The sequence below is a fragment of the Aptenodytes patagonicus genome, chromosome 8 (assembly GCF_965638725.1).
Source record: "Aptenodytes patagonicus chromosome 8, bAptPat1.pri.cur, whole genome shotgun sequence".
In the NCBI taxonomy this organism is placed as follows: Eukaryota; Metazoa; Chordata; class Aves; order Sphenisciformes; family Spheniscidae; genus Aptenodytes; species Aptenodytes patagonicus.
This window is the reverse complement of record NC_134956.1, coordinates 22,623,017-22,645,556: the sequence shown is the minus strand read 5'-3', so window position 1 is coordinate 22,645,556 and position 22,540 is coordinate 22,623,017. Positions and strand designations below refer to the sequence as shown.

General features: G+C 40.5%; 1 protein-coding gene across 4 annotated transcripts in view; it reads right to left on the bottom strand.

Annotated features, from left to right (window-relative positions):
- Positions 1-22,540, bottom strand: part of LOC143164264 (contactin-4) — a 357,652-nt gene that overhangs the window by 109,401 nt on the left and 225,711 nt on the right. For all 4 annotated transcript variants that reach the window (XM_076346685.1, XM_076346684.1, XM_076346687.1 and 1 more), the window contains 2 exons: positions 21,717-21,843; positions 20,468-20,643 (listed from right to left, as the gene is read on the bottom strand). In XM_076346685.1, coding sequence (XP_076202800.1) covers positions 20,468-20,643; positions 21,717-21,843 — 303 coding nt within the window. The remainder of the gene's footprint in view (positions 1-20,467; positions 20,644-21,716; positions 21,844-22,540) is intronic.

Below are 22,540 nucleotides of genomic sequence, written 5' to 3'. Positions count from 1 at the left end.
AGTTGGGAACCAGAGAAGACACACAGGTGATAAATATTTAACAGCAGGAACAGTAGGAACATCATTATAAGGTTACAAGGATGAAAAATTAAGCCTTGATTTTTATCCTCTCTTGAAAATGTTTTCTGGAAGCACTGGCATGCATACTTAAAAAAAATTAAATAAATAAAATCAGAAGAAGTCACTGCTTCATTTTAGAAACCTTTTTCACGGACCCTTCCTGCTAAAGTCAAATTCAGGACAAAGTCCAGGCAAAAGTAGAAGTAGTGAGTAACAATTTGTTATAGTGCTAGTAGTCACTGTGAGATTTCCAGCACAGTTCTGCCATACCCTTACGCTGTACATTACATCATTCCTGGGATCTTATTACTATATTATTTCAGTTTTTTCATTTGCATTTTAGTGGATAAATATTGCGGGGACTTAAAAAGCCTGCTGCACTACAGTGAATTATTTGTGACAACAAAACTAGTCCAAACCTGCCACCCTCCCATCTTTGTTTTGCCCAAATCCACGGACAGAAGCAACTCCTATCGAACCCAGGCGGTGTTGCCGTTTGCATTAGGTGCAGAGGCCATTGCATTATCACACCCTTTGGGCAAAATGGGTTCACACAGGAGGTTCAAAACCACACCTGAGTTTAAAACTGGTCCAAATTTAACCTGGGTATCAATTTAACAGCAGGTTCACCAGTGTGAGCTGTTTGTTCAGACTCTGTGTAGGTACAGGGAGACAATAAGGCATGGAGTTTCCCAGCCTCAAGTCATAGTCTGAGTCTATAACTTTGAGCAGGGTGATTTTCTTTGTCCCTCTGTCTTTTTGGCCTAGGAAAAAAGACAGAAGGAAAACAGAGGAAAACCCATTATCAATGAAAATAGAAAGATATAATTTTTCTGTCCTAAGTTCTATAAAAAAGGTGGAATAGCACTTTTCAGGAACCACTATTGCATTCCTCTGGCCACCTGCCACTCTCATAGATTTAAATATATTTTGACTGCATACAGGAGCAAGATTGGATCTCATCCTCACCAAGGAGAGTTGCATAAGGAGTAATAGCCTAAAACCAAAACGATGCCTGGAGGAATAAATGTGGTATTAGGAAACATTTTTACATGAATATTATTTCCAATAAATGAAAAAGTAAAGTAAAAGCAAAACAAGTCCCATCACCAAAGCAGATGCTTTATATACATGTATATACACACACACAGATGCACTAAAAAAAAATTGCAGAAGTATCTGTAAGTATCAAATTATATATAATGGAAGATTCTTCATATCTCTATTTAGCTATTTATATCTTCCTCCATGTTGACAGAACTAATACATTATGTCATATGCATATACATACATATACACACACAAAACATTTTAGAGATTATACAGAATTCACTTTTCAGGCCTGAATCCTAAAAAAGCCGTAAGCAGGTCTGCTTTGGAACATAGGAGGGAAAAATTACATCCGCTCTGAGCCAGCCTGTTTAAGCCTACTTATACAGTGCTCTAGGGAATTCTTCCGTTAATCACAGGGGAGGGAATGGGAAGGGTCTTTCATTACTAATCATAAGGAACAGCCACCTGCTTGGTGACCCAGCAACTCTTGATGACGATAGTATGGAGAGAAAGTGCACGACTCAATAGTTTAAATGCAAATCTAGCCCTCTAACTTTATTTGCAAGGAAGAAATAACCTTATTTGTTGACAAACAGACAGCTATATATTTATGACAAGGAAAGGATTGCTACCTGGAAAAGATGTCTCTGCTTGGATGAACAACTAGGAAATGATGGAAGAATAGTCATAATCAATTGGAGGCAGCAAACAAAGCAGAGCATTCATCACTATCGCTCGTAGTGCAAACTATCAAGGTTTGAAAGTCAACTGTCAATTCTGAAAAGTGTCATGCATGTGCTTAAAATCTTTCTCCGACTAAACTAACAAGATTAAGATAATTATAAGAAAGGCTAATGTCTCATCGAACTGATGAGGCTGATTATGCTCGTGCATTCTGAAATCCACACTTTGAGTTTATTTTTGCAATACCTAAAGAGTAACTTGAATTAACAGTAATATCATTAAGATTTTATTAATAAGAAACTTCATTTAAATACCACCTTGCAATCTTTCCCAAGAAATTAGGAACAATATTAGTGTTGTTGAACAGTTACAAAGCATACAGATTAGTGATGTGCAGATTCGAGAGATTCTCTTCTGCTTTCACATGCTGTGCAAAGTGGACAAAAACCTTTCCTACAACTTCTGCCCAAATGGGTGCAGAATATTGCACTGAAATTTTGTACCACTGAATTCCCCATACATGGAGGTAAGACCACTTGCTAAACAGAAGTTGAACACGCTTGCGGAAAACCACCTCGCAGGAAGCTTGAATGCAGAAGTAGCACTCTAACACTTCTTTCCCCGTGTTTATCATCTTCCTCCAAGGGAAACACAGCTGTCTAGTGCCCCTCTACCCCGAAGAGTAGGTAAGAAATTATTCTCTATACTTTTGACATTAAAAATCAATGGGACAGCAAAAGAAGAAGAAAAAAATAAACCTCACAACTGCAGAATGACTTTGAATTACAGCGTAAATGGCTCGGCTGTATGTGTCTCCCCTAACGAGAGCATTAAGTTCCACTTTGCCTTGCCCCCAAGCCCAAAGGCCCTGGCCAGCACATGAGGATTTTTGTTCTTATTTGCCAATAAAAAAACCCCAAACCCACAAAAACACCAGAAGACTTATTAAGCCAGCAAGCTCAATTATTTCTTGACACACTTACTGTTTTGGAAGAAGGTTTGAAGCAGAACTACCATACCTCCATGTTTCCCTTGACACCAGCTCTCTTTCCATTGGAAACTGCACCTGAGCAGACCTAGGTGACCTCGGAAATCTGATGTTTGCAGGTGTCCAGCTGCTGGACCTGCCACTGTGCCCGAGCGGATGACCCCCACGACACGGTATGGCTATTCAGCATGTGCTGCTACAGGACTGGACTCTACACATGTTCTTCTCACTGCGTCATATTTTACCTTTTTTTTTGTTTCCTACTCCTTCTTGTTATATTCTTCCGCACTTTACTGTTCATCCATTTCTCCTGCGTACATTGTCAATGAGATCACTGACTCCCGACACAAATACTTTTGCCCATATTTGGAAAAAAAACACCAACCCAACAAACAAAAATGCAACCCCCCCCAAGTTCTTGAAAAACAGCTGAGGATGTAGATTAAAAGAAAAGAGAACAATTTCAGATTTGGGAGGGAGGCAGTGAAAGCCTCGAACAGGTCACTACTTTCTCAAACAGAGATAATCTGTCACAAGGAGATAATGCCATCTCTTCAAGTGTTTGCTAACCCAGTGGAGGACGTAAAAAACCCCAGTGGTATGAAGCTGAAGTCATGGAAACGGAGATGAGAAATTATACTTACTATGAGTGATGATGATCAGCTGCTGGAATAAACTACAACAGAGAGCAGTGGGTTCAGCATCCTTGATGCCTGGAGGTCAAGACCACCTTTCTAGAACATGTACAAACACTAACTATGCTTTCATCACACTTAAGCAGCCAGGTTCAGTTAGGGATAAACTGGCGGAAAATATGGACCGTGATAAACAGCAAGCCACATTACAGGGCACTGCACTCATCTAGCCTTCAGATGCATGAAATACTGGGAAGGAGGAGGTCTGGGAGCCAGTGTGATAGTCTGGTGGCCTGATGCCCACTAACGGACCTGAGAGTGCCAAAGGTTTGCCTCCTGGGACCTGTCAACATAGTATGTAAGAAATCTCAAAATAATCACATGATGATTAATTAATTTAAGTACCCCACGGGGTACTAAATACCTTATAATAGAAGTAAAAGACACAGTCATTTAAGGAGTTAAGTTAAATGTTAGACATAGTGCAATGAGCATTGCTAAACAGAAGAGAGAGAACAAGATGAAGCAAAACAATGCCTGGAAGTTCATTAAGTTTTAGCATGCAGGCATCTTCGTGACTTAATTAAAGTTTTTAGGGTGTGAATTGCTTCAATTACAGTGATCTAAAAAGATCAAAAAAGATCTAAAAAGAAAGGACCTTTAATTTTTAAAAAAATATTTATACATGAAACAAACAAAACATGACCAGAATTGAGCACTGCTTATATGAATAGAAACTGCTTCTTGTTGGAGCCAGGATCCCTGCATGTGCTTTTGGCGAAAATATGTCACCAACTCAGGGATTTGTGGTACTAGGCAGTACATGACCATGAAAAAATACTGTTTCTATTCATAGGATCAAAAAGGATAGCAGATGCAAGAAGGATGTAAACTTACCCTAACTAATCAAAGCAGCATACATCTGCACAAGAAATCCTAGGTCACTTGCACCAATGAATAACTCGCAGATCAGGCTTCTATTTCAAATATGTGATTTCAAATAATCAAGATCAGATATTTGTATGACTGTTAAGAAAAGAATACACTTGCATATTAGTTTTTGGCCTATTTAACTTGGACATTCTCTATTTAGAAAGCAACTGTCAAAATTGATTAAGAGAAACCACTGAGGAAGAAAATATTAATGCTTTCCAATTCTGGAGGTCAATGTCCTGCCAAAGCTTATTTGGAGCACACAATACTAAACCAGTGACTCCACTGAAAATAGAAAAGTATTGTATAAGCTCCAGTAACTCCAGCATCACATGAGGATGCGATTAGTAATGTTTTCAGTGCAAAGAGGAGAATATGACAGGGAGATTTAACGGGAATGCATACAGGTTATCACGATTAACACTGTTACCCAGACCTTATTTAATGAATGAGTAAGGATGCCATTTAAACTTCATCATCTCCACAGTATCAATTCTAAATCAGACTTAACAGACCCATGTGAGTATAAAGCTGTATGTATTTAACCTGTGAAAAATACACTGATTCATACCACTGACACCACTGTAACAGCGACTGCATGACTTTAGGAAAGTCATTTAAGTTCTCTGTGTCAAAGTTGCACATCTCTAAGGATGAGTACTTAAACTATGTGTCTCAAAAGAGACTTAATTAGCTAATATTTGCACAAAAACTTGACATCTGATGCTGAAATGCACTAGAGTGCAATACACTATTAGCATGTGCACACTAACGCCCACCCTTTAATATGAACTTGAATGTCTTTTCTTGCATTACTAGATTTTTCTGTAGCCTCCATTAAAACTCTGTCTTAACATTTAGTGACACAGCTTACACAGGTACTGGTCAGTGATGCCAGTCTGATACAGATGCTTATTCCTCAAAAATGCTCAAAAGCCCAGAAGGTGCCAGCAGCTTTTTAGTTTGGGTAGGGTATTGCATTGAATGACCTCCTTCCAAAACCTCAAATGTGGTTTAATAAAAGCTTAAACAATCTGGAACAATCCAAAGCCCCTTAAGACTGGGTAGTTTGTCTCAGTAAATAGCATATGGAAATTTTAATCAAAAACATATGGCTTTTCACAGTTACAATTATCCAACTTTGGCTAGAGTAATGAAAAATTTTCCCAAGTTTTACGTAAAAAAATCAGTTTTTATAGCAAAGAAGATTAAATTATAAGCAAAACAAAAGAGCTGTAGCCTTTTATCCTTTATTAGGACCTACTTGGGTTTGTACTTTATTTATGAAATTTGGTAATTCTTTTTCTAAGCGACCACTAGATAAGTCCTGGAAATCAAAATTTGCTCTTTAAAAGAAATATTTCACAGATGACATCGAAGTACGAGCAAGCAAGCAAGACCAGATCAGCTCACTTTCCTGCAAGCTCCCACTGGCGGGGGCAGTGTGATATTTGACCTCTGCCTTTTGTATTTATTTCCATTCTCATTTACAGCTCCACTGATTGTTCTATTGTTAAGACTTCTGCCCAAGCAGAGTGGTTACAGCATTTGTACACGAGGCCCACTTGGTTCCCTTTATCAGCTGCAACGTGGAATTAACTCAGCTGCTGAACTCGGCATGCCCTGGAAACCAGACCGAAACAAGGAGGCTTCCCTCAGGAGGCTGCACGTCTCAGGTCATTGGTGATTTGATGGAGATATCCCTATTTTTTATGAGAGCTAAGCTCTGTTTTGCCTTTCTTTGTTTGCTGGAGGAGGGTTTCCACGGTTTGCTTTTTCCTTTTTTTTTTTTTTTAAATGTGAAGCGTATTTTTAGAATCCAAATTCTGTAATTATGCCGGTTCTGAAATTAAGAGAGAACTCTCTATGCAAGAGGGCTATTTTAGAACTATTAAACAAAACAAAAAATATTATAGAAAATTACATTAATAGTAAATGATTCAAACTGATGGTGACAGGTGTCTGCATGTCTTTTAGAAAGCCAATTTATGTGACTGTATCATGTAGAAGGAAGCACTGCTGTACACTGCCTTGAATGGCATACTGTCAAAAACTCATACACCATTAGTGAACCCTTTGTCATTACATTCAAGGGTTTTCTCCTAATGATTAGAAAAGCAGTGTCAATGCCAATTTTATCTATTATTCTTGTTTAACTGATATGAAACTATTTCTCTTTTTACTATATTCTAACAAAAACATACATACATCAATCACTTCTTTATACATCACTGAATTTTAATTTCCAAAAGAAAACATGGCTAATATTCAGGCTTAGAGAAAAAAAAATGTTAGTGGCTTTTATGCTGCTATATTTTACTTAAAGCCTATCTCCAGAGACTTTTGTAAAACGAATTTGATAGCATGTCAGTGATATTCCTCTACTGAGTCGATGTTAATAGCAAGTAGCTACCAAAGCTAATACCTCTATCTGTGTGTCTATCTATATCTTCAAATGGATCATTATCCCTACAGAGCGAGCTATTCAATGAACCTTGGTAAAGGATGTATGTGCTTGAAGGAAAAACAAGGGATTGTAACACAGGACCCCGAGAATACAACCCAGGATAACTGCAAAGGCCTTGCTGGTGCAGCCGCAGGATGGAAACAGATGCCTCCAAGCTGTGAGCACAACCCGCAGCTCCTCCTCACCAACCCAGGACTGAGCAAAAGTGGGTTTGGGTGGAACACAGAGAACCACAAGCAAGAACACAACCTATATAAAACTTATATAGTAAAACTCAGACATAACAGAGGCAGGAATCGATGAAGAGAGAACAGTTAATACAGCACTAGTAGCAAATGTATAAAAATATCCACAGTCAGGCCCAGCCAGGGGTAGGAAACCGCCCCCCCCCACGCTCTCCAAACAAAGCTACTCCAGAGGCAGGCAAGGGGCTGTAACTGCCTCCTCCTGGGAAGGCTGACACCACCCAGCTCATGCCCAGGAGGAGCACGGGAAGGGAAAAGGGCAGATGCTACCCACACATGCCAGACTGTGTGCATCATTGCACCTGTACAATTACTGGGAATTAGCAGTAACTGGATACTATGCACTCTAGCCTTAGTATCATTGTAACTGTACTAAAAATACGTCTTCCATTAGGTTACTAAGACTTCCGTTAGATCATCAACAAATCCTTAGATCAGGATTTTTAAAAAAGGGGGTTTTTAGCCCATATAAATTGCATGCGGTCTTTGGTTTGGCATTTCAACCTTGAGGCTTGGTTGTAATTTGGATACAAGAAACCTGAATGGTTAAAAATTATTTGGTAAGAATTGACCTTTACTACATATATTAAATGAACTTAGAAGCACCCATATGATAGGAAGTAAAGTAATGATACAGGTAAGGGGTAGTTACCCATTCATACATGTGAAACCCACAATCCATTTACATACACAGATACAGCCAAGAAATTAAAGTCAATTTTCAAGCATGACTTAAAGAGATTTACGGAGCATAATGGGGTTTGCCTTCTCATACCCCTTCTATAATTTTAAGATGATCCCAGCAATTTAAGATTTAGAAAGATGTTTAAGGTCATATGCAGTCCTCGAATCAAAGTCAATGGGATATTTTTATTATTAAAGACCATATGACTTATCTCAAGGGTATTCTGAATAGGTTGGCAATGACACCTTGTCGAACAAAAAAAAAAAAGGGACCAGGGTTTGGCCAAGTCCTCCTGGTTCAGACTGAATAAAGAACCTTCTACCAAAAGATAGCTTGTATACCCTCTTCCAAATTGTTTTCACCACATTTGCACAACTCTCCACATACAACAGAGCATACTTTCATATCCTGGCCAAAATATACAACCAGATGGAGACAAAAGTCATTTGCATCGCTGCCCATGGAATAATATGACTTCATTGGCTACAGACTATAAACTATGCTAATTTGGCCCATAAAATAGTCTTGAAGATGAGATTCTAGTGCATCTCAATCAATTTCAGATTTTAGAGGACATTGGTTTGAAGAAATCATAGCCTGTCTATATGAAGGCAGGCTGAAAGCACTTTTAACTGATGACTAGCACCCACAAAAGCATTAAAGCTTTTTGCTCTCAAAACACTTGACAAGATTTGCCTCCTGATATTTATGGCTCTAATATCTCTAAACACTGTCTCTATAAAACCTGTGCCTGACTTTTTAAAAGCAGGGTTTTATGTCATCCCTTTAAAAAATATACAAAGATTAAGTTCTTCTGCCCATGTCTTTGCTGTTGTGTCAAGACTACACAGCGGGCTACGCAGCTTGGAATAAAACCCCCTTTGATATGGAGCTTAATAGAACTTAGTTTAAGAGCTGGTGTTCTAATGAATAATTTTTAGAGTCACTGATTTCAGAAATAGTTTACAAGTCTGGGGATGAAAGCTTTCTAACTTGACCTTCAGAACAGAAATTTCACTGGGATTTCTACTTCACTGGGAAAAAAAAAAAGTTTGAGAGGTAAACTTCTTGCCATTTCCCTACCCTGCCTCTCCTTTGGAAAATATTTTTGCTTGGACTTTATTACTGCAGGCATTAAACAACGTACTGCCTGTGCATCTTTACCAAGTGGCCAGGTCCAGTTTGGACTTCTAGACCTTTCCTTTCCCTGATCTTTCCTGCACAGAAACTGCTATTGTTCTCACAAGACGCAGAGGTTCTCGGATGAGCCTTTGCCATGGGGGTATCTGCAGCTGGAGGATTTTCACAGTGGGGTTTGCTCTGAAGGCTCAACTTAGCTACGCAATGAGAAGACATGCGTAGCTGGAGGAGTCGCAGGTTTGAACTCAAACCAGACGTTCTCAGAGGAGGCACACTGCCTCCTGCCAGGGAAAAAGGCTCACAGCTCCTCCTGTCTGAGCCAGCAGCAAGCTGCAAACAGCCATGCTTGGGTTAGGAAAGGTCACTCACATCTCTGACCTATGTATCATCTTGGACTTCAACATCTCTATCTGGGTTCTCATATTGAGACTATGTTTAAATCTTGCCAAGTCTTTCTGACCACCATCTATAAAAGACAGACTGATTTGTCTACCCACATGGCTAAAATTCCTCCTCAGGCTTTTACCTTGCATCCCAAAGACTGCAACAGCTTTTCCTTGAGCGTTACCAATGCCGCTGGCCAACACGCAGCTGCGGGAGTCATGGATCCTTGCGCTTTGCTCAGACCACTTTCTCCTTCCTCTGTCACACCAAGCACGAGCTGCTTGTCCTCACCAGGATGGCTCTTCCTGGCACACTATATCCTCAGCACCTCGCTGGGATTTGATCCTTGCTTCAAAACAGGCAACAAGGCAGCCCCAGTGCTTTTTTTGTCTCCCTTCACGCCACTCATCCTACTGGGGAACAGGGGCTCTTAGCAGTATCTGCAAGGCACCCACTATTCTCTTCCCAAATCAAATCACTCTTTCTACGGTGTTACCAAAAAAAGAAAAAAATCCTCCTTGACTTTATGTTCCATTTCATAAAAGCTGCCTGTTTACTATCCTTTTATAGGAAATACTTCAAACGTTCATTTTGAAGTAACTCTCCTGCTTGAGACAAAATGCTGAGGACTCAGAAATTTTTTTTTATTACTTTAATCTGGAAAGTCTGGGCAGATATTTCCCCTTGGGTTGACTTGAATGGAGTTACTTCACTCTCAGAATTTTTTTATATTTTCCTAGCAAAACAATGTGTTATTTGCACACTTTCTTCCAGCACAGATAATTCTGCAATAGCCAGAAAGCAGTACTTCTATTGGCGGCAGGAGATACTGCACAGTCCTCTCTCACTTCATAGCCGAGCATTAACATTGCAGATGCCCCGTGCCTTCCCCACCAGAGCATGCTCTGCTGCACCTTCTTACTTTGTGCAGCTAAATGAATGCAAATTCAGACCCCAAATAATGTAAAATAACGTGACACAATCTCGCTGAGCTAGAAGTTTCAAAGAACAATTTCCCTTTACTTGATAGAAACACAAACGAAAAAGACCCCACAAAGATTCTGGTCCTCAGAGGGTAGCTGGCAGTTCAGGTTGCCTATGGAAACATACATTATTATGCTAGGCAGCACCACTTAAAGAGGAGGTATTTTTTCATTCTGTTCATCTCTCACATCTAATGAATTATGAAATGGCAGTTACATTTGTTGCAGACAGGAAAACTAACATGGGACAAGTTTTGACAAACATATTTAAAGCTCTGCTGTCCTTTGCATGCCAACACTGACTCCCTGATTTTGCTTTCCAGAAGGAAAATAGGAAAGAAAAAATAAAACAGTGAAAAAGCAGCCACTAGCATAAAATTGTTCCGCATTGGCCTTACATCCCATCAACAGGAACAGAAATTTTCTTACCCAAAGGCCAGAGGTGGACTCTGTATGGTCTGCGCTTGACCAGGGGGTCCTGTAACTGCTATTTTCTATAAATTTAAAGACAATACTGATTTGCATTGATATAGAATTAGTAAGGATCAACCTAAGGATTATAATTATTTCTTCAAAATAGGTAAATGGCTTTATTTCATTTGACAGACGAGGGGATTTAGAGCCAAAAGGGGAGATGTTACAAGAAGCACCCTAATAACTGAGAAAATAACAAGTACCTCTTGATTCCTTGTCCTATTCTCTATCCACTGGACATAAAAGACCAGAAAAACAGTGATTACAATATGTCACGAAAACATATGCTTACGGCTCTTCAGACATCTGTGCAACTCTAGGATCAGTTTTTGCAACATGTTTGGAAAAATTTGTAACAGGAAAGAACCCGGACCAAAAGAAGCCTTAGTTGCAACCACAGATGTTTATGTGGTTTGAGGCTCATCATGTATCGCCTGGACAGCAATGGTTCACAGACCTGACGTACCTCCAATGACTGTAATGGAGAGAGCGAGCAGGCAGAGACTACTTGTTATGGAAATGATGCCCAGAATTCACTCCTTCATGATAGATGAGTGGCAACCACGGATGCGTATGTGAAAAGATGAGCAAGCACTACTGCATGGGGACACAGCATACCTCTACCTTGGCTGCTTATGACTGTATTGCAGACAAAGTCTCTATGGGATTGCTCATCAAAATTCCAAGATATTACATTTGAAGGAACTATCCTTATGAACTCTAATTATTATCCGTAAGTCAAGAGAGAAAGATTTCTTTTAAATTTATGAGTTTTCAGTTGGTCATATCCCATTTTGTCTTTTCAAGAAAGTATGGTTCAATCTCACTGAATAACCGAGTTCCCTGAAGGGTCACTGCACTCTTGAGGATACTGCTTTATATTGGCATCTGCATTTCCAGGCTATTCCATTTATTGCCAAAATAATAACTTGAATTTGCAGTTTATTCTCCTCTCCTATTTATGCACCCTTCTTGCTCTCATCAGAATAAGCCAACTGGACGTCAGTGATTTGTAGAGGTAAGACTGTACTCAATGAAGGTAGCTGGGCTCTATTCTGAAGCTATGCCAAAATGAAACTCTAATATCATCTACACTGCTATTGAACTGTTCCTATCCTCGGCTTTGATTTAAGAAAAAATGCTCAGAAAAATATTCTGTAAATACAGTCACAGTCAGAGGATTAATACTACTGCTAAGGACACATCAATATTTACAGAATACTACTATTTTCATTCTCCCTTTTAGCCTTCAATAGACATCAAATGATGTGCACTGATTCTCTAATAATCTAGTGGTAAGCAGCCAAATGGGCCACCAAAGGTAACTACCTTGCTGATAATACAGCCAAGTTGCAAAGGATTCAAGAGTGAGAGAGAGAACAGGAAATTTTGCTGATAAATAGCATGGCATCAGATCCTGCACAAAGCTACAGGGAAAATAGGGAAAGAAAGACAAAGTCTTGCTCTCTCCTTAGCTTACTGTGGGAGATGTACACCGTTTTAAGACCTATGCATTGAGCATATAAAAAGAAGGGTGGTATTAAGTTGACAGGTGAGATGTCAAAGTGACTGACTAAGCCTAAGGTCAGAAGATCTTCAAAGGTTGAGAGATCTACTCTATTTCAAAGTGAAATTGTCCCAAATACCTGGGCTCAGAACCTGAATACTTACTGCTTCATTCAGAATGTCAGAGAAAACAAGAAATCTCTCTTTTTATTTCCTTCCAGGTCCAGTTGGAGTTTTCCATAGCATCCTGACATGATTTAGCACAAAGATAATTTTCTCAAGACTATAAAGAACTTCACATAACAGCAGAGCTTTTTGCAAGGAAAGCTTACATCACTGGACCTCGGCACACTGGGGCCAAATTGGTCCATTTAAGCCTTGATTTTAAACAAACAGCTACCTCTGCATTTAGTTCTTAAAGATCCAGCCACTAGATTAAAAAAAATATGTATTTTGAATATGTTATTTTACATATTAGAGACAAAATTAATAAATACAGAGAGAGACAGGAAAAAACTGTCAAGCCTGTGCCTTGCTGTTCCCTAAATTTCTAAACCACAAGAGAAACTGTGGCGCTGTGACCGACCTGTGATCTTAAGCTCACTGCGGTGCGATGCCCAGAGATGCTGGCAGCAGCTCTCCTGCCCGGCACAGCAGCTCCTGGGCACAGTCCTCTGACACCTCCCCGTGCAAAGCTCCCTGCTCTCAGCACTATTTCTGCGTGATGTAAACTGAAATACACTTCCTAAATAACACTGCAGGCTTACAAGACTACTTGCTTTGAGAGAAGGTGCACTGATTATTTACAAATGCCCTGCCACTGCTTTAAGTAATAAAGTATTCATCTTATTTATAACCTCTGGGTGGAAACAAAGCAGGTATAAATCCTATGTTTCTGTTCCAAGTTAAGGGTCTTTCTATCACAGATGAAAGTAAAGTAGGTTATATATCTGTCCTCTCCTACATACTCCCCGTTGGTCCTATTCATCAATAAAAAAAAGAAAAAAGAAGAGCTTACGTGAGGCTTAGCCTAGTTTTCCGCCCATCAGAGACTGCATGGCAAAGGTGCAGAGGTGGTGAAATGGTTCTCTAACACTGACAACTGCACTTTGCACAGCTGAGTTAAGATTTTAGAGGCTCTGAAAGGCTTCAAAGGGAAAAAACGAATAGCAAAAGAGTTTTTGGGGTGTCTATGGGAAAGCAGGCCACGTAAAGAAAACCACTTCCTGAAGATATAAGAAAAATTAAGAAAATTAAATTATTTAAGGCAGATTCATGGCCCTGGGTGTAAGCAAACTCCAGTTGCTGGTTGGGGGTGTTATCGCTGAATCGTGACCATACGTGTGGGAGGCAGCGTGCTGATGAAAATGCCAGGAAAAAGTGAATTAACCTATGGGAAGAGCTGCAGATTTGAAGTCCAGGCTCTAAAAAAGCAGAAGGGGTATACAAGCAAGAAATAGCCGAGCATGGTATTTTAATATTGGGGTGAAAACCAGCCTTGGAGCACAGGCACACACATCCTGTGGCGGTGGCTGCAGGCAGGGGCTGATGTGTGCAGGCAGGCATGGGTGCTTCCCCCATCTTAGTGCAGGTGGGCAGCTCCCACCCAGGATGCTAAAGACTCCCACCCCATGTACCTGGCAGGGGCTTTCCACAAGTGCTCTCACAGAGAACCAGAAAAAGGAAGGAGGCAGGAAAACATGCTGAACTGGGTTTCTGCCCTTCACAAGCAGAAAATCCTTAAAAAAATAAACTTCCTGAAGAGGATGAGCATGGGCAACCGATGGATTGCTGAGGGACGAGCAGAGCCACGCACACCCACTGTCCCAGCTGCAGTCCGACTCCGGAAAAAAACAACCCAAACCCTCCATCTCCTTAATTTTCAGGAGGTTTAAAGCACATCATCTTTTCTCAACACTCAGACGTTAGTAATCACTGCGGAAATGATTTAATTTGCGTGCCGAATGCCTCATTCAGCCGAGCGGCAGTGCATTGCTTCATTGATCAATCAATGCGATTGTTGTTGCGCTTGTTTGTTTAGGCAAGGCAAGGCAGATACTTTGGCGGTTTTCTGAAAATGTTTTCATTATTAATTGTTCTTGAAAGAATTACTTCATTGATCATTTAATCTCCAAAAAGAAAATGAATGCACTTCAGGGCAATAAGAGGGTACAACAGTAAAGAATTTGAGCAGCAATTATAATTTGTTTCTTAGCAACTAATAGCAAAAATTATGGGATTTGCTCGGGTACAAGATATAACAGGAATCACTCCAGCAATGGGAATATTGAAAAAAATCATTTTCAGTATAATGTTGGGAGTAATTTTCTTTTTCTACCATCACAGTGAAACTATTTTGGGATGGTAGGTCAAAGCCCCAAAGTATTCTCATTACAACAGCATTATTACTGTATTTTCTGCTACCATTTGCACCGCACAGTGCTGAGTCCTAGCTGTTAATTCATGCGTAACAATTATTTCACAGAAACGCTTCTATAAAACAAATTCCTTTAATAAAGTGTGGGGGGGAAACAGTTTTCAGAACAACAGTGTGATTCCCTGCAGTTAGCAGTATGTTCACAGTAACAAAGAAGAAAATTAAGAGTTTCTATAAATGAACAATCCAACGGAAAATATACAAAAGGTAAGGCTGAGGCTGCTGCCCCGGTTCACAGCGGAGGGAAGCCCACCTGCAAACCCTGCCCTCCAGGCACGGTTTAATCTTCAAACGCAGTAAAACAGTTCAGGCTAAATTCCACACACAAAATATGCCACTGCACTTGACTGGGGCTGTCTGCAGGAGGAGGAGACCTTTCCCCTTTCATTTCATCTCATCTGCGCACAGCCCGGGGCTCCCAGGGGCAGCACAGCAATGGTTTGCTGCTGCTGCTGCTCCAGCATCCTCTGAAGACGCCCCCCTTCAGCCCCGTCGTCCCCTCTCCTGGGGCCTCATGTCTGTTCTAAAAATTGGTGCCTCAGCCCCCTGGACATCTCAATATCATTTTTGCCAACTGCAGAAAATATCCATAGCATTAGCACGGACCTGTTAAATTACATATTCAAAGGAAACTCCTTCATAGAAAACTGCTACAGGTTGGAAAGGCACCGATTTCGGAGAAACTTCTCTGTGCAGAGTGGGAGGAAGGACACCAACCATCCTCTCAGTGTGGCGGTGCGACAATGTGCAAAACCCCTGAAAAGTAGATCCCATTTATCTAACAGCTCATGTTTCACAGACATCACTTTCAGGCAGTTTTTACAACAACGGGGGGCAAAACAATGGTATAACTGAAAAACTGCACCGATTTGAACTTGATTTTCCTCTTTGGATACTCATTTCACAATCAATAGCATGTGACAAAGATAGGTACTAATAAGAAAGGCAACAGCTACCGCATGGCTACCCATCCACTCTCTGGAGGGTTTATTTTTAAACCAGCATTACTGCAGGTAGCACTGTCTTTGTGTATTTTCAGGTTAAACTGCAAATCCTGCTGAGGAGTTTAGGGCCAAACTGAGTATAGTTATCACAGCAGGGAAAGGTTATTTCATCTCCAGCATTGGAGATGGCTTCACGGGAGAAGACGGGAGTCATCTGCCAGGAGAGCAGAGTGGAGCCTTGTCCCCGTCCTGGTGATGCATTAGCCGCCACAGACGGAGGCAGCGATGGAGCAGACACAGTCTGGAGCCCCCTGGGGTGGGGGGCACAGGGGTGTCCGCCAGATTGACCCTCTGCACTGCTCCTGGAGACGTGCAAAAATGTCTGGCTTCAAAGCTTTGGTGGTAAAAAACAAACTGCGTCCTCAGTAAGGTAAAATAAATACAAAAATTAATCTCTAATTAGAGATGTTATTCTATAGGTGCTCATAAATCAACTGAAAGGTAAACTAATAATTGTCATTCTCTTTGCTGGTGAGAGTCCTATTTGCTCATCCCACTCTACCAACGGGATTGTAAAAGAACAGAACTGGACATCACTTAGCAAAGAATTACAAACAGAAGGGGAAACCTTACTTAGTCTTTTTATTCCTGAACTAATTTCCACCAGCATTGCTCATTTTGAACAGTTTTGACAAGCCGGCCCTTTTCTTCGTTACCAGCCTTTGGTTAAGCAACAGCAAACCCAAAGACAGTAGATGAGCCACAAGTCACATGAAAGCTGGCACTCTCCATGGTCACCCAGACATGGTGACAGACTGGGGGCTTCTGCAATGACATTTCTGGTGGGAAGCCACTGGGACTCAGCTGCCCAAAAGCACAATCCTTTGGACATCTACCACGCTTAACAATCAACAGAAGAGGAGGAGGAATATATTTGAAAGCCCTTGGGTCATTACCTGCACAGGGCAAGGAGTACAAGCATAGTCCAGATGATCAGTAGTAGCTGCTAGCAAGTAAGGTTAGCACTAGCAGAGGCCACTAAAATAAGTGAAACTAAATCTTAATACATAGTCCTCCAAATACACACTCCTGAGAAGGGTCTCCAAATGTTGTGCAGAACAGGCTGGCGAGCTTCTCTAAGGAAGGGCATCGACACTGCCTCGCACTGGGGACAGACAAGCTCTTGAAGCCTTTCCCGGGACTCAACTTCGCGATTTTATGCCTACGGAGATATGAGTATAAATGCAACTTTCAGCACCTGTGTGCACTAATGTTCCATTTTGTAAATTATGTCACAGTCAGTAGAAATAATTTGGCAAGGACGCTCATTAAAAGCACATCCTGCTCACGGCGTACCGCTCTGCACTGAGCTGTACTGCTCTCCTGCCCGCAGCCAAGAGCTGCGCAGCACCTTCGAGTCATGCCAAAGAGAACGGGAGCTGAGCAGGCGGAACAACTTGCAAATTCATCACTTTCTGAGGGGTATGGTCCAACTCTGGTGCCACTAAAAATCAATACGAGTTTTATCTTCGACTTAAACGGAAGCAGGATCCAGGCCATAGTAAACAGCTTTAATCACATGTCTGAATGGGTGGGGTACACCTCTGAACTGCAGCATCAGAGCTGCACCTCCTTCCAGGCATAAATTCTTATTGATTTCAGCATTATTTCTGAACTGAAACTACGGTACAGTGAATAAAATTGTCAAGCTAAGCCCCATCCCCTAAAATAAAAAGCACATAATTTAATCTAGTTCAGCTGTGTTTTCATACATCATTTTGGAAAAGCCATTATTAGAATCCATACTCAAGAGTTTAAAGCTTTTTATATTTTCTGAGAGCCTGTACTGCTATAAGCACAGGGTTTAAGGTATCAATAATCCAGATTCTGTTATTGTGGCAAAGCAGATTCCTCACTTTCCAAAAATATGTTCAATTTCAAAGACAACTAGCATTGGCGGGGGAGGAAAAAAAAAAGAGAACAAATTTGAAATGTAAATGACATATCACAAAGAAAGTAGTGGGGGAAAATATTAGCACTTTTATCGTAATGAGTTTGTAACCTAAATACATATTTCAAGGATTAAATTGCTGACCCTCTCTGACCTCCACAGGAGGTTGAATAGCTAGATCGCAGTTTAATCTTCAGTGAAAATGCTAGAGAAGAATAATACAGCCCTTGAAGAACGAATGAACATATATTAATGATGCCCCAGGATTCAGAATTTAACCCTTAAGAGGAGGGAAAAAAAAAAACCAACTCAAACCCCCAGACATTAGTCTCAAAAGACTCAGCAATCACTTTCCTCAGAAATAAAGATGAGATAACGCAAAAATCACACAACACACCGATCAGGATGGAAAATAAGGGATTGCTCGGACAAAGGGGGAAGCTACGGACAGGTTAAGCAGGACAGTCCTGAGCTTCTAACCAAATGGCTTTCCACAGTTAAATCATTACATGTGACATAGCGGGGCGTAAGAGACCAAGCTGAAGCGTTGGAGCTGGATCAGAGACTGCATGTGCTATCTAGGGGCCAGATGGAGGTGTAAATTCAAGGAAAATAACTTGATAAAAGGGAAAAACCCTGAGAGAGCAACTGAGAGCAAGCAGGCTTGAGAGCTCTCAGGTGGCTATGTCTTCCCCATACAGTGCTTTAGGTTATTCCACTACAGAAGGCCATTCAAAAATGATCACGTTTGGAATCAAACCACATATAGGCAAGTAGTTATATTAAGAAGTGCTACTGCATCCACACGTCTTGGACGTCAAGGCTGAAAAACACACATTACTAATACAGATGCCCATTTTTATTCGTTTTTAGAGGCAGAGCTTTTGCAATAAACTTAAACCACTTAAGTATTTCATAATTCAGCTAATTCAGGTTGCAGGCCCTTTGATTATACAATACAAAATGACTTACTGTTTTGTGGAAGCACAGAGCCTACCTTGATAAATGCTGATTTTATTTAATCCAAATGTTTCTAATCTGATTATGCTGTTTTAGCAATCTAAAATAAATTTTAGGAATCAAAAATAATACATTTATTCAAGTTCGTCATCATTTTTTAACTGGAAAAGAACAAGCTTTCTTTTTTAATTCAATCTTCTTAATTAAGAATCAGTCAAACTAAATTTGTATGTGGTCAACTAGAAAACTTGAAAGATTTTTGCCAGCTGTATCATTCATTGAGACAGATAAATTAATCAGAAATTTAATAAACACTCTGTATCTGAAGCAAAGATAAAATGTTAAAGGTTTCTTATTTTTTGTGCAGAATTCTCTGCATTTGCAAGCTCTTGGTTAATAAGTGCCTAACAATTTAAACAAGCAAGGAAGTTGATGTATTTCTGCTCAAGTAGTCCATGGCTACTGCACTTGCCAGCATCAGGATCCTCCTTTCTAGTCCCACATTCTAAACTTTGAAGCCTAGGACCAACATGTAAGGAGCTGCAACCTGGTACTCAGCATGTCCTTAAACAACTGACTTCAGCAAACAGTACGACCCCAGCCACGGGGGTGTTGAAGTGCTTTGCTCTGAATAATGACGCTTCCCAGGCTCACCCTGATAGCTAGCAGAAGGCCACAATTTGTAGGACAGAGCCTGCTGTGAAACACGTGGTCTCCAGAGAAGCAGACCAACGCAATATTTATGAAGCGATTGCCTTGACATACTGAAATCTGGAGTGATGAGATTGGTCTTGAGGAAGCTGTTCATTACCCATCCGGAGTGAAAACGCAGCTTTAGTCACAGAAAAACACAAGCAGGTCATAAGCAAATGGATAATATATTGTAAACTATACGGGGAGACAGAGGACTTGCCTTTACTCACAGTAATATTTCTCATTACAAATCACCTCTCTATATTGTGTGAACTTGGCATTTATTGGCATTTTTATTTTTGTAGCTGGAGCACATCTGAAATAGTCTAGTCTAGTCTATTCTATCAGCTTCTCTTACCAGTCGGTCAAAAGCATCTTTCATTAAGCTCTACTGAAAGCCCAGCTCACCATCACTGATAGCTTCATGTCTGGGAATGGATTGCCTTGAACTCCTGCACGCGCGTGCAAGGATATTTCACAGTAGGTCCTGCTGTAATTACTAAACTGCTATGTACACCCCTCCCAGGACAACGGCACAGAGAAATCAGAGAGATCATGGATGAATAAGCCCATGTATCTATTCTCTGCCTTTACCTTCATAACTACATGAGAAAAAAGATGACTCGTGGTCCTGCATTATCATTTGCCCACTCTTACAGACTTTATCCTGTACCTCAAAATGTTTTTTTGTAATTTCATATAATGCTAATTCACATCAAGACCTGTCTTTTGTTATCCTTAGCTTTCGACAAGAAGCTGCAACTCTGAATTTAACCCAAAATAAATATGAAGCAGACCATTTTCCCTTTTACACAGAGTTACAAAATATTACCCACACCTGAAAGTATTTGTACCTAAGTACTGAAACATAGGACTTGTGAAAACTGTCACTGTGAATTTATTCCTTATAAAGAGTATGCTCCTTCAAATATTTTGAAGCTTTAATTCTCCAAGGAAAGGAAAAATCAATGGTGAGATCCCATCTGCCAGATACTTTCCTAGGTGGCCTCTTTCTCAAGAAATAAGACATTTTACCCTGGATACTACATATAATTTTACCTAAATAATCATAAACCAAGGCACCTATTCCTCATTCACATTTCCCCTCTAAATCCAGGTGTTTTCTCTACTCCATGAACAGCTCACAGAGTACTACATAACGCAGTAGAAAAGGTTATTACAGTAGGCATTGGTGTCTCAGCTTTTCTAGCATGCTGAAGGAACGGAGGCTGCATTGTTACTTACAAGCAAATTGAAGCTTTGCTTCTCTGCTGACAATCGTTCCAAACGGGTTTGTTGCTACACACTGATATGTTCCAGTATCTTGGGTTTTATTGGGATTATTGATCAACAGGTTGCCTTCCACCACGCTGTAACGGTAATCCATACCGATGTCAATACTGGTTCCATTTAACTTCCACCTATAGCACAAAATGCCAAAGTTAAATTCTGCTAATATTAATGGATACTCTTGGGTATTCGAAAATACAACATGTAGTAAATAAAGAAAGATTTAAAACATCTTTGACTACTTATTAAAAAAAAAAAAAAGCATAAAAATGCAAATTTCCTGCACAGTATTGAAATATTCCAGTATTTAACTGAAAGAGCATAATCCTTGACATATATTTCAGTTTCAGATATGATTAATGCTTCTGTAGTTGCTAGTCCTGCTGCTCTTTGGAATGAATCATTTTGCAAGGGGAAGTCCCAGAAACAGGATCCTTAAACCATCCAATTCCACCGAGGTTTCTTCTCTTCTCCTGACTTACTGGCTGTTTGCTTTTAAATTTAAGAAAATTCACTCGCAGTAGATGTTGTCACAAAATGGGGCACTGAGAAATTCCAACAGCATGTTGCCCCAGTTACAGCAACCCTCAACCCCACCATCCCTGGATGGAGCACGTGAGGAAGCCACAGCCGCGTAGCAGCTCCCTTTACCAGCACTTGCAGAGAAACAATTTGAGTATGTTTGCACTAGAGAATCAACACAGTTTATTGCCTTAAATAGTTGGTTGTGTCAGAAGACAGCACAGTGGCTGAGGTCTGATGACTGTAATCGGTTTCAGAGTGGCATTTACTTTGGTGAACAAAATGAGAAAGGCACTAAAGGAAAAAAAACAGCAGCCTAAATGATTTACAGCAGCAGCATCACCACCACGTAGTATAGCATCTTTTTTCTAAGGATCTCAAAGCAGTTACTAAAGCTGAAAATAATTCAGAGCTTTGTCCACGTTTGTGGAAAAGGATGGGTAATCTGGGAGCCAAGACTACTTACAATCCCTTCATAACCTTTTTGAACTCTTGTCCAAATTTTGCAGTTGTGTTGCAATATGGACTGATTTCCTGACGCCTGTTTTTTGTTATCAGCATTGTGGTAGACTCCAGGGGCATCACTGAGTTACACCACGTGATGCACACAGGAGAGAGGCTCTTGGGGGATACTGCTGTAGCGTGGAGATTGTGGTAAAGAATAGTTAAACATTCAACAAACCCAATGGTTGGTCTGGGATTTCCTTTTACTTCGCAGCTCAGCTTCACTTTCTTTTCCTCTGAATCCAAGGGGAAGATCACGCTGTTGGGCTCCTGAAGGAAAACTGGCCCGTGCAGAGTGCTGTCATCTGTGTTAAACAGAGGAAAAATGTGACAGATACTTGATGGAATCTCCACGTACCCAGTGTTAAAATATAAAATAGTATCTTAGCAGCAAAAGGCCGTGTATGATTCACCCTAAAAAAGATGTGATAATAAGACTTTTTTTTTTTTAGAACAGCCAGATTTTTTTCCAAAAGCCACTGAACCTCACATGGAGTCAACATTCAGGAAAACATTTGTGCACTAAATAGAGTACAGACTGCAACTTTATCCAAAGTTCAAACGAAGGGGAACAGGCATATCCTATTGTGACAGCACAGCTCATTTCAAATCAGAATGCTTAGTTTAACTTTTAAACACTGAAATATTTTCTCTGCAAATTAAAAAACCTCATTATTAAATACAGCTACAGAAAGTAAGGACTTTCTGTCTTTTAGCTGAATGGAAGGAGCCTTGCTTGAACATTTTCTGATCATGTTCTGCTGGGCAAAGGGCAACTGTACGAGCCATCAGGGTGCTGCTGCCGATACCTGCGGCTCCCTTGCTGCCGAGGGCAGGGACTCGCAGGGACGTGAGCACAGACGTCACTTTGGCCAGGCAGCTACGCTGCCGTCTAGTCTGCTGCCAGAAGTCCATCTTGATGGACATGCAGGAAATTTGTGGGTATAGGAGGTCATAGGAGAATGAATAAATAAAATATAAAGATGATGGTATTTACAAAAA